The 12,245-nt window shown below is 42.6% G+C and overlaps 1 protein-coding gene across 3 annotated transcripts in view; it reads right to left on the minus strand.

Moving 5' to 3' along the window:
• SORCS1 (sortilin related VPS10 domain containing receptor 1) overlaps nucleotides 1–12,245 on the minus strand; it is a 507,270-nt gene that overhangs the window by 45,738 nt on the left and 449,287 nt on the right. For all 3 annotated transcript variants that reach the window (XM_064595254.1, XM_064595255.1, XM_064595253.1), the window contains exon 19: nucleotides 3,306–3,492. In XM_064595254.1, coding sequence (XP_064451324.1) covers nucleotides 3,306–3,492 — 187 coding nt within the window. The remainder of the gene's footprint in view (nucleotides 1–3,305; nucleotides 3,493–12,245) is intronic.

Here is a 12,245-nt window from a genome sequence, read left to right on the forward strand (position 1 = left end):
CAGGGTACAACAGATGACCCAGCCTCCCAGTGAGAACGGTTGGTCCACGCCTGGGAACATCAGAGCAGGCACATCATCTCCATCTGTTTCTGATGACCTTTGCAAACCCATATTAAAAAAAAACAAAAACAAAAACAAAAACAAAACAAAGCCCTCTGGCCTTCGGCTCAGGTCATGATCCTGGAGTCCTGGGATCGAGCCCCGCAGGGCTCCCTGCTCAGCAGGGAGTCTGCTTCTCCCTCTGACCCTCCTCCCTCTCATGCTCTCTGTCTCTCATTCTCTCTCTCGCAAATAAATAAATAAAATCTTTAAAAAAAAAACCCAAAACAAAAAACAAAGCCCTCTGATTTGGAATCAAATCACCTGTCTGACCTGGAGAGGAGAGAGAGGGTATACCATCAAGTCAGGCAATGGGGGAGAATTCCAGGCAAGGGGAGGGGTCCTGGTGACAGAGGCAGAGGGCAGGCATGGAAAATGAGCTAAGAGTTGCTGCTCCGAACCCACTAAGTAGAAACACACGCACTGCTTTGTGATAATGGAGAGGCAAGCTTTACTAGCTGACGGGTCACAGCATATTTTGCTTGAAGGAACCTTTGAGAAACAAGATGTGCCTTCTCACATGACAGAGGAGAAAACCTAGGCTCAGAGAAATGGAGTGACTTGGCCAGGAGTTCAGGCCAGCATCTGCACCTAACCACTCCTAACCCAGGCCAGTGTTCATTTGTCTTTTCTACAAAGAATACCCCCTGCCCTGCCCCCAGGCCCTGGGACTACAGCACCAAAAACTGCCATGATCCCTTTCAGGTTTGAGATTTGGGGGAATCTTAATCACTTATGGTCTTGTTCTGACTTCCTCTTAGTGTAAAATAGCATCAAAGACAAGGTCCTTCTCCAATCTCTGCTTTCTCCTTCGGAAAGCCATGCCCATCATTGTGCGAGGCAGAGTCCTGCTTCGACAGAGTTAGTATGAAATACTTAATTCTTATGGCCAAGGTCAGGCTTAGAAAGGGGTTCCATTATATGAAGTATGCTTATCCGAACACTGAACCCAAGATGAGCCTAACAAAATTAAAATCAGACCACAAAACTTCCCCTTACAAAGCATCTGCCCCTACGGTAAAAGTCACACTGCTGAGCCCCTCAACTTGGCTAAAGAGAAGACAAAAAAAAAAAAAAAAAAAAAAAGTGAAAAAGAAGCTTATTTCTTTTAGAAGTCCTGGCATCAGCAACCTTTGATCTCTGTGCTGGTTTCCTTCCCAGGGTCAAGTAAACCTGGCAGAGGGCCAGGGTAGGGAACTAGCCCTCAAGGGATACGATCATTTTTGGGGGCGAGGACGAATCCAAAGGGTGACCAGGAGGGCAAGGTGTGGGTGATCTACAGGAGAGCCTGAGAAACGGAGACCAAAAAGCTGCTGAATTTGAAATCAGGATTCACATGTGGTTAGAGTGCGGTAGATGTTTCATACATATACAAGATATGGACTAAAATTACTGTAATTCTTCAGGAGAGCAGCTCTCAAACAAAAATCCTCCCCTTACAGAATAAGCCATGGAAAATGAGAGGCTGCTAGGTAGGCGGTCATTCCCAGCAAATGTACTGGCGTTTGTGCCGTAAGTTAGTTTGGCTACCAATAACCAATGTTTGTGATGTATTTCTGAGAGATTTTCTGACCATTCCTTAGTAAGGAAGATTATTTCTTAGTAGGAGGCAACTCCAGAAAGTCCATACGGGACAGCCTGGAGAGGGGAGGGGCCACCGCGGCGTCAGAGGGGCCTCTGAAATGTGCCTTGAACCTACGTAGTTGCCTAGCGAGTTGCTTAAGCTCCTTTGAGACAATCTGCAAAGGGGTGGAGGGGACAAGGGCTGCTGGAGACAAGTTCTATCACCGACAGCACTGACAATGACCTTGGGGATCAAGAGCTGGCATTCCAGAGACGGGTAGACCTGAGTCTGAAGCCTGGCTTTGCCAGATAGCAGGTCCGCAATTTCAAATACATTATTCAAGCTCTCTGGCCCCCACTGTTCTTTGTAAAGTAGGGTTTCTAACAGTGCCTACTTCATCAGGTTGTTTTGAGAAATGAGATCATACATGCAAAGAGCTTGCTTAGCACAAGGCTTGGCGCATAGTAATTGCTTAATAAACTTTAGCTGAAAAGAGGCAAGAGGAGTGTGCAGGCTGTGAATCTTATAAAACTTTGCTTAAACCCAAAGAAGGGAAGATGTGTTTCCCTCAAAGCACATTTGTCATGAGTGTGTGGGAGAGAAAGATCAAGAATCACCGATACCGGAGGAATCCTCAGTAATAAACAATCACCCGGGGAATCCCTAAAGAGTCTTGTCCTCCCACTGGACCACAGCAGCTTAAGAAAAAAGGAATCTAGTTGGTATGTTCTGTACGCCGTTCAATGCGCAAGAGGCAGGTGGGAGGCATGGGATATGGCCAGCCTTAACGCTCTTGGCCTAGAATTTAGAATTAATCTGGACAAGGCCATTGGTAAAAGGAGCTGCTTTCATTGTAGAAGGCCAGCACCTTATCCATTAGGTCACTGGGGTTTCACGTAGCTACCTTCATTTCAAAGCAAAGCATTTCTGTGGCAACGTAAACATGCCCAAAGCCTGTTTGGGGACACCCACACACTTGCTGCCAGGGGCATTCATGGAGCACGTTTGTTCCACACATAACTTAGGAGCTGTCGTGACCTCATCATACTTATTACACCTTCATATTCCTCGATGGTACAAACGCTTCAACCCTTCTCAATGCAGCTCTTTCCCTCTCTCAACACCACTTTCCCTCTAACACCACACATCACAGATAAAGGCCCAGGAAACGCTTTAAAAAAGGAGCAAAAGTCTAAAAGCGTAATTTACTGTGAGACGTATCATGGGAAGAGAAGCATAGTCAGATGGGAAGAAATTCCATCACTTGCACTCATTCTCAATGTATTAGATTGAGCCATATGTGGGGATTGTTTTTAAATGTTTCTGACTTAGAAAAAGACAAACTCATGTGCAATCAAAGAGCTCGGCCAGTGGCCAGACACAGGGGTGCCATGTCAGAGGTGCCTGGAAGAGGCACAGTAAGTGCAATGAGAACAAGTTCAAGCAACACAAATTCTAGGATTATTCAAGCTCCACTCCCTGACTTTCTTTTTACTTTTTCCCCACTCGGCTCTCTTATCCTCCTTCCCCATCTCCTTAAAGATAACTGGCGAGCTGCTTCTAGACAGGAAGCTCTGGGTTATACTTTAAAAGGGACACGATATTTGAAATAGGTCATAAACCAACAACAGTAATAACATACAAGTTACATGTAAGTACAGGACGGCGCTGTCAGAGCCCAGACTGTTGTCCACCTGCACGGTCACTCGGAAAATGCCCACGTTGTGATAGACATGCTTGATCCCATCTTCCATGGAGCTGAGGTTGACATAAGACACTGCAATGCCATCACCAAAGTCCACTTGGATGAGTGTCCTCTGGACGTCACCCTGAAAAACAGCCCAACATCAGATAAGGGGAGCCGATGCTTGCCGCTTCTGCCCCAGGGGCTGGGGCTTGTCCCCATCCCTGGGTCCCTGGCTCAGGGCTAACGGCAGACTCTGGCTCCCTCCTGCAGCTGGGAGCATCTGTCTGCATTCGACAGAATCCCTGTGACATTCCCTGGCAGACAGGAGCTTACCAAGATGGATATTCTCCAAATCTGAAGGGCACCCACCACCAAAAGTTTCAAGGTTTGGAAAACTAAATCTTTGATGATCCGTTCCAATTGGATATTCAATTTCTCTGAGGGATCTGTTTACACTCTTATCGTCCCCATGAATAAAAGGTGTACACACACAGCTTTTTAAAGATTCAGCCTGCCTGACATGGTTACAGACCTCTTCCCTTGTGTCTAGGACCCTGGAATCCTCTTCTTATTCCTGGTTCCCTAACCATGTTAGAGGAAGGATAAAAGACACCTTGCCTCACACCTGATAGGACATTGGGCTCAGTGCTATTATTATTTAAGATAATGATGGTTAATTCTTTTATACTCAGTATTTTGTGCTATAAAAAATGATAATGTTTTATTCTTCACAGAATCTTAGCTGGGAGAGAAAAACAGGCCACATTTGTCCATTTTACTGGTAGGGAAGCTGAAGTCAGGAAAGACTTAATTATCTGTTCAAGGTTAACACAGCTAGTTAGGGGCAGACCTAGGATTTGAACCCATCTCTGTGGACTTGCATTTCATTCATTATAGGTGGATAAAGCACAGACGGTTCCTCCGGGCTTGAATCCCAGGGTGCCATTAGCAAGCTGCATGACTTCATGCAAGTCATTCAGCCTCCTTGGGCTTCGGTTACCTCATCTATGAAACGGGCATCATAATACGTTACTGTCTTCACTCAAGGGGTTGTTATAAGACATGTGAGTTAATTAATCCTCTGTAAAAATTTGGACCAAATCAATGACTGTCAAAACCATGCAGCTGTAAAGGGCATGCAATCCCCCTTTTACAGCTGGATTGGAATCATACAGATCTAAATTTCCCAGTGGGAGGTAAGAAGAGGGAGGATAAAAGTCTGCTTTCTAAAATTCCAGACCTGTAAGAAAACTGTTTTGGAATAACAGTAGAGATTCTTAAGGAACAAAGTTTCTTAGACCCAACTGACAAAAACCAGCTTCTTTCCCATGCAGCCTATCCTTTATCAAGTTTTTCTTGTTTGTTTTGTTAGCTTTTCCCATTTTCAAGGAAAAAAAAAAAACTAAAAAGAAAAAAAAACCCCAGAAACCACACACACACACAAACTCTTTGAACTAAAAAAAAGTATTTTCGATTAAGTAAGGTTCATATGGTACCATATTTTTTGAAAAGGCCAAGTTTAAAATGCTGACATTTAAAAGATTAATTCACAGGGAAAGGAAAAGCAATTCAAATCCTATGAATCTCTATGACCTACTCTTCTGATCTATGCCCGGCCAAGCATCGTGTGGGGGGCACACAGCAGGGCAGCTAACTCTCAGGAAGGACATGAGCAAGAATTCTCCCCTCGGGAAGGAGAAAGAAACTCCACTTGGAACTACAAGACAAATTATCCACAAGCCCAGACACTGTGCAATTACTTGAATTCCCTTCGCTAATAAATATAAATGTCAACGATTCTTGCTGACTTGTCCTTCATTTGCACAAATCAGACTGGTCAATTTCTCGGTGCTGTTTCTAGTCAGTTCTCCCATGTTTTCTGGATTTTCAACAGAGGTGCTGCCAGCCAATCTTAGGTATGTGCACAGAGGAAGAAACTGCCTTAAAGTCTACTCACATCGTTTGGGACAAGTGTCTGAGGGAATTATCAGGAGTAGTTAGGGTTAACTGGGTTGGCCATGAAATAAAACAAGCAATAGAATTTCTGAGAAAGAGAGGGAGGGAGAGATTGAAGATGGAAGGAGAAAGAGGGAGAGAGGGAAAGAGGGGAGGGAGGGAAAAGAGGGAGAAAGAGAGAAAGTGAGGAGAGAGGGAGAGAGGGAGGGAGGGGCACTGAGATGGAGAGACTGAGAAAGAGAGGTTTAGGGTTCTTTGTGGAGACAGAGTGGGCATCAGGTAAGGGTCACCACTGGCAAGAGCACAGAGGGGAGACTCACATCTCAGCTGATTCTACCTCACCCCCATAAGTTACAGCATCTACCCACACACCTGAGAAAAGTCCAACTTGGGCCGCCCTTGCTTGAGTCTCCCAGCCTCGCCCTTTCTGTCTGGTATTCACCACTGTGCTTTTGTGGGCCTGGACTTGGACCTCTTTCAGCGACTTAAAACTCCTCTCAAGTTCTGTCTGGATGTCCACTGTCTTTCATGCTGGTCTTTTGGCCTGAAAGTATTCCTCATTATCCGCTCACGACAATGTTCCCCACATATGTAACAGGTGAAAGAAGGGAGCCATGGTGTTGGGACGGCTGTATCAGTAGGGCTGCCTTCACAGAGGAGTCATGCTTTTAGGGTACTCGGTCAGGTATTAGGAAGATCTCTCTAGCTCTCGCTCTCTCTCTCCCTGGTGTGAGTGCAGGCCCCTGGGCTTGGTCCTCTGTACCAGGAGACAGGGGTACCAAGAGGCAAAGGCAGCAGATTTCATCCCTGCTGTTGGAGCTGTGCCCACTCAAGTGGAACATACTAAATGCCATGCTTTTGCCTTCAGAGGCTCTCAGGTGCTTCATAAGCCTAACACAGCTGTCAATGCATTACTTTGGGGCTCATCAGTCATCAGCCTCTGCCTTCCTTGGGCTGAGATGGGGATGCCAAAACTCCTTTCAAAGAATAAGAAACAGGGCAAAGGCAAGGGAGCCTAAGTCCTAGATCACCACGATTAGGCACACTTGCCCTGCTTTAACTGGCTTTCTGGTCATTCATTCATTCATTCATTCAACCAACCAACCAACTGGCAGATATTTATTGTCTATCTTGTGTCAGGCATGACATGGGAAAATGATGATAAGTAAATTATAACAAACCAAGCAAAACAGATGTGGTCTGGGCTTTCATGAGCATACGGACTACTAAGTGAGACAGATGAAATAATCCCAGATAAATAAAAAGTTTTACAGGGGATGTTATGAAAGAAAGTCCATGGTGTTCTAAGTTGTAGAGTAGGGAGAGGTAGAGAGCTAAAAATCTGATCTGATTGAGAACTTCAAGGAAAGCTTCCCAGAAGAAGTTATATCTGAGCTGAGATGACCTTAAGGAAAGAACTGGGGTGCCTGGGTGGCTCAGTTGTTAAGTGTCTGCCTTCGGCTCAGGTCATGATCCCAGGGTCCTGGGATGGAGTCCCGCATCTGGCTCCCTGCTCAGCAGAAAGCCTGCTTCTCCCTCTCCCACTCCCCCTGCTTGTGTTCCCTCTCTCGCTGTGTCTCACTCTGTCAAATAAATAAAATCTTAAAAAAAAAAAAAGAACCAAACAAAGGACACGAGTGAGTGAGATGGAGGTAAGGAGTCCAGGCAATGGTGACAGAGGGAATCAGCTGTGCAAGGGCCCCATGGCAGTGGGGGATGGTACAGTAATAGGAAGATGAAGATAAAGACACAGTATGGATCAGAGGAGCAAGATGGTGGAGGAGTAGGAGACCTGGATTTCATCTGGTCCCAGGAATTCAGCTGGATAGGGATCAAACCATTCTGAACACCTATAAACTCAACAGGAGATCAAAGAAAAGAATAGCAACAACTCTCTGAACAGAAAAGTGACCACTTTCTGGAAGTCATATTCCATCCCTTCATCATATTAACCCTTATTTTTGTACATATGTAAGTTTTTCTTTCTTTAAAATTTTGGAGGCACTTTCTTCTAACAGACCAAAATACACCCAAAATCTAGTGTGTGGCACTGATCTATGCACCAGCCTGATCATATTTGATCACATTCTGTTTTTTTGTTTGTTTGTTTTTATTTGTTTTTATCTTTTTCTCTTTTTTTTCCTTCTTTCTTTCCCTCTCTTTTCCCCAGGTTTCAGGTCTTTTCTGATTTGTTTAGCGTATATTTTCTGAGGACATTGTTACCCTGTTAGTATTTTGTTCTCTCATTCATCTATTCTCCTCTGGACAAAATGACAAGACGGAAAAAAACACATCAACAAAAAAAACAAGAGGCAGTACCAACTGCCAGGGACCTAATCAATAGGGACATCAGTAAGATGTCGGAACTAGAGTTCAGAATGATGATTTTAAAGATATTAGCTGGGCTTGAAAAAAGCATGGAAGTTATTAGAGAAACCCTCTCTGGAGAAATAAAAGAACTAAAATCTAACCAAGTAGAAATCAAAAAGGCTATTAATGAGGTGCAATAAAAAATGGAGGCTCTCACTGCTAGGATAAATGAGGCAGAAGAGAGAATTAGCGATATAGAAGACCAAATGATGAAAAATAAAGAAGCTGAGAAAAAGAGAGATAAAGAACTACTGGATCGCGAGGGCAGAATTCAAGAGATAAGTGCTACCATAAGACAAAATGACATTAGATTAACTGGGATCCCAGAAGAAGAAGAAAGAGAGAGAGGGGCAGAAGGTATAATGGAGCAAATTATAGCAGAGAACTTCCCTAATTTGGGGAAGGAAACAGGCATCAAAATCCAGCAAAGAGAACCCCTCTCAAAATCAATAAAAATAGGTCAATACCCCAACATCTAATAGTAAAACTTACGAGTCTCAGAGACAAAGAGAAAATCCTGAAAGCAGCCCGGAGAAGAGATCTGTAACCTAAAATGGTAGAAACATTAGACTGGCAACAGACCTATCCACAGAGACCTGGCAGGCCAGAAAGGACTGGCAGGATATATTCAGAGCACTAAATGAGAAAAATATGCAGCCAAGAATACTATATCCAGCTAGGCTGTCATTGAAAATAGAAGAAGAGTGAAAAAGCTTCCAGGACAAACAAAAACTAAAGGAATTTGCAAACACGAAAACAGCCCTACAAGAAATATTGAAAGGGGTCCTCTAAGCAAAGGGAGAGCCTAAAAGCAACATAGACCAGAAAGGAACACAGACAATATACAGTAACAGTCACCTTACAGGCAATACAATGGCACTAAATTCATATCATTCAATAGTTACCCTGAATGTAAATGGACTAAATGCCCCAATCAAAAGACACAGGCTATCAGATTGGATTAAAAAACAAGACCCATTGATATGCTGTCTGCAAGAGACTCATTTTAGACCCAAAGACAACCCCAGATTGAAAGTGAGGGGGTGGAAAACCATTTACCATGCTAATGGACACCAAAAGAAAGCTGGGGTGGCAATCCTTATATCAGACAAATTAGATTTTAAACCAAAGACTATAATAAGAGATGAGGAAGGACACTATATCCTACTTAAAGGGTCTATCCAACAAGAGGATCTAACAACTGTAAAAATCCATGCCCCTACATGGGAGCAGCCAATTAATAACAAAAGCAAAGAAACACATCGGCAACAATACAATAATAGTGGGGGACTTTAACACCCCGCTCACTGAAATGGACAGATCATCTAAGCAAAAAATCAACAAGGAAATAAAGACTTTAAATGACACACTGGACCAAATGGACTTCACAGATATATTCAGAACATTCCATCCCAAAGCAACAGAATACACATTCTACTCTACTGCCCATGGAACATTCTCCAGAATAGATCACATCCTAGGTCACAAATCAGGTCTCAACCAGTACCAAAAGATTGGAATCATTCCCTGCCTATTTTCAGACCACAATGCTTTGAAACTAGAACTCAATCACAAGAGGAAAGTTGGAAAGAACTCAAGTACATGGAGGCTAAAGAGCATCCTTCTAAAGAATGAATGGGTCAAGCAGGAAATTAAGGAAGAATTAAAAAAATTCATGGAAACCAATGAAAATGAAAACACAACTGTTCAAAATCTTTAGGATGCAGCAAATGCGGTCCTAAGAAGAAAGTATATAGCAACATAAGCCTTTCTCAAGAAACAAGAAAGGTCTCAAATACACAACCTAACCCGACACCTAAAGGAGCTGGAGAGAGAACAGCAAATAAAGCCTAAACCCAGCAGGAGAAGAGAAATAATAAAGATCAGAGCAGAAATCAATGAAATAGAAACCAAAAGAACAGTAGAACAGATCAACGAAACTAGAAGCTGGTTCTTTGAAAGAATTAACAAGATTGATAAACCCCTGGCCAGACTTATCAAAAAGAAAAGAGAAATGACCCAAATAAATAAAACATGAATGAAAGAGGAGAGATCACAACCAACACCAAAGAAATACAATTATAAGAACATATTATGAGCAACTCTATGCCAGCAAATTAGATAACCTGGAAGAAATGAATGCATTCCCAGAGATGTATCAACTACCAAAACTGAACCAGGAAGAAATAGAACACCTGAACAGACCTATAACCACAAAGGAAATTGAAGCAGTCATCAAAAATCTCCCAAAAAACAAAAGCCCAGGGCCAGATGGCTTCCCAGGGGAATTCTACCAAACATTTCAAGAAGAATTAATACCTATTCTTCTGAAACTGTTCCAAAAAATAGAAATGGAAGGAAAACTTCCAAACTCATTTTATGAGGCCAGCATTACCTTGCTCCCAAAACCAGACAAAGACCCCATCAAAAAGGAGAATTACAGATCAATATCCCTAATGAATATGGATGCAAAAATTCTCACCAAATTACTAGCCAATAGGATCCAACAGTACATTAAAAGGATTATTCACCACGACCAAGTGGGATTTATCCCTGGGCTGCAAGGTTGGTTCAACATCCACAAATCAATCAATGTGATACAATACATTAATAAAAGAAAGAACAAGAATCATATGATCCTCTCAATAGATGCAGAAAAAGCTTTTGACAAAGTACAGCATCCTTTTTTGATCAAAACTCTTCAGAGTATAGGGATAGAGGGTACATACCTCAATATCATAAAAACCATCTATGAAAAACCCACAGCGAATATCATTCTCAATGGGGAAAAACTGAGAGCTTTTCCCCTAAGGTCAGGAACACGGCAGGGATGTCCACTATCACCGCTGCTATTCAACCTAGTATTAGAAGTCCTAGCCACAGCAATCAGACAACAAAAAGAAATAAAAGGCATCCAAATCGGCAAAGAAGAAGTCAAACTCTCACTCTTTGCAGATGATATGATACTTTATGTGGAAAACCCAAAAGACTCCACCCCAAAACTGCTAGAACTCATACAGGAATTCAGCCAAGTGGCAGGATACAAAATCAATGCACAGAAATCAGTGGCATTCCTATACACCAACAACAAGACAGAAGAAAGAGAAATTAAGGAGTTGATCTCATTTACAATTGCACCCAAGAATAAATCTAACCAAAGAGGCAAAGAATCTGTACTCAGAAAACTATGGAATACTCATGAAAGAAATTAAGGAAGACACAAAGAAATGGAAAAATGTTCCATGCTCATGGATTGGAAGAACAAATACTGTGACGATGTCAATGCTACCTAGAGTAATCTACACATTCAATGCAATCCCCATCAAAATACCATCAACTTTTTTCAAAGAAGTGGAACAAATAATCCTAAAATTTGTATGGAACCAGAAAAGACCCCAAATAGCCAGAGGAATGTTGAAAAAGAAAACCAAAGCTTGTGGCATCACAATTCCGGACTTCCAGCTCTATTACAAAGCTGTCATCATCAAGACAGTATGGTACTGGCACAGAAACAGACACATAGGTCAATGGAACAGAATCGAGAGCCCAGAAATGGACCCTCAACTCTATGGTCAACTAATCTTCGACAAAGCAGGAAAGAATGTCCAAAGGCAAAAAGACAGTCTCTTCAACAAATGGTGTTGGGAAAATTGGACAGCCACATGCAGAAGAATGAAACTGGACCATTTCCTTACACCACACACAAAAATAGACTCCAAATGGTTGAAAGACCTAAATGTGAAACAGGAGTCCATCAAAACCCTAAAGGAGAACACAGGCAGCAACCTCTTCGACCTCAGCCTCAACAACTTCTTCCTAGAAACATCTCCAAAGGCAAGTGAAACAAGGGCAAAAATGAACTATGGGGACTTCATCAAGATAAAAGGCTTTTGCACAGCGAAAGAAACAGTCAACAATACCAAAAGATAACCGACAGAATGGGAGGAGATATTTGCAAATGAGATATCAGATAAAGGGCTAGTATCCAAAATCTATAAAGAACTTCTTAATCTCAACACCCAAAGAACAAATGATCCTATCAAGAAATGGGCAGAAGACATGAACAGATATTTTTCCAAAGAAGACATCCCAATGGCCAACAGACACATGCAAAAGTGCTCAGCATCACGTGGCATCAGGGAAATCCAAAGCAAAACTTCAATGAGATATCACGTCACACCAGTCAGAATGGCTAAAATTAACAAATCAGGAAATGACAGATGTTGGCAGGGTTGCGGAGAAAGGGGAACCCTCCTACACTGTTGGTGGGAATGCAAGCTGGTGCAGCCACTCTGGAAAACAGTATGGAGGTTCCTCAAAAAGTTGAAAATTGAGCTACCATACGATCCAGCAATTGCACTACTGGTTATTTACCCCAAAGATACAAATGTAGGGATCCGAAGGGGTACATGCACCCCGATGTTTATAGCAGCAATGTTCACAATAGCCAGACTGTGGAAAGAGCCAAGATGTCTATCGACAGATGAATGGATAAAGAAGACATGGTATATATATATACAATGGAAAATTATGCAGCGATCAAAAGGAATGAAATCTTGCCATTTGCAA

Source organism: Mirounga angustirostris, unplaced genomic scaffold, assembly GCF_029215605.1.
Source record: "Mirounga angustirostris isolate CCGP_5_RB_7025 unplaced genomic scaffold, mMirAng1.0.hap1 SCAF_6, whole genome shotgun sequence".
Lineage (NCBI taxonomy): Eukaryota > Metazoa > Chordata > Mammalia > Carnivora > Phocidae > Mirounga > Mirounga angustirostris.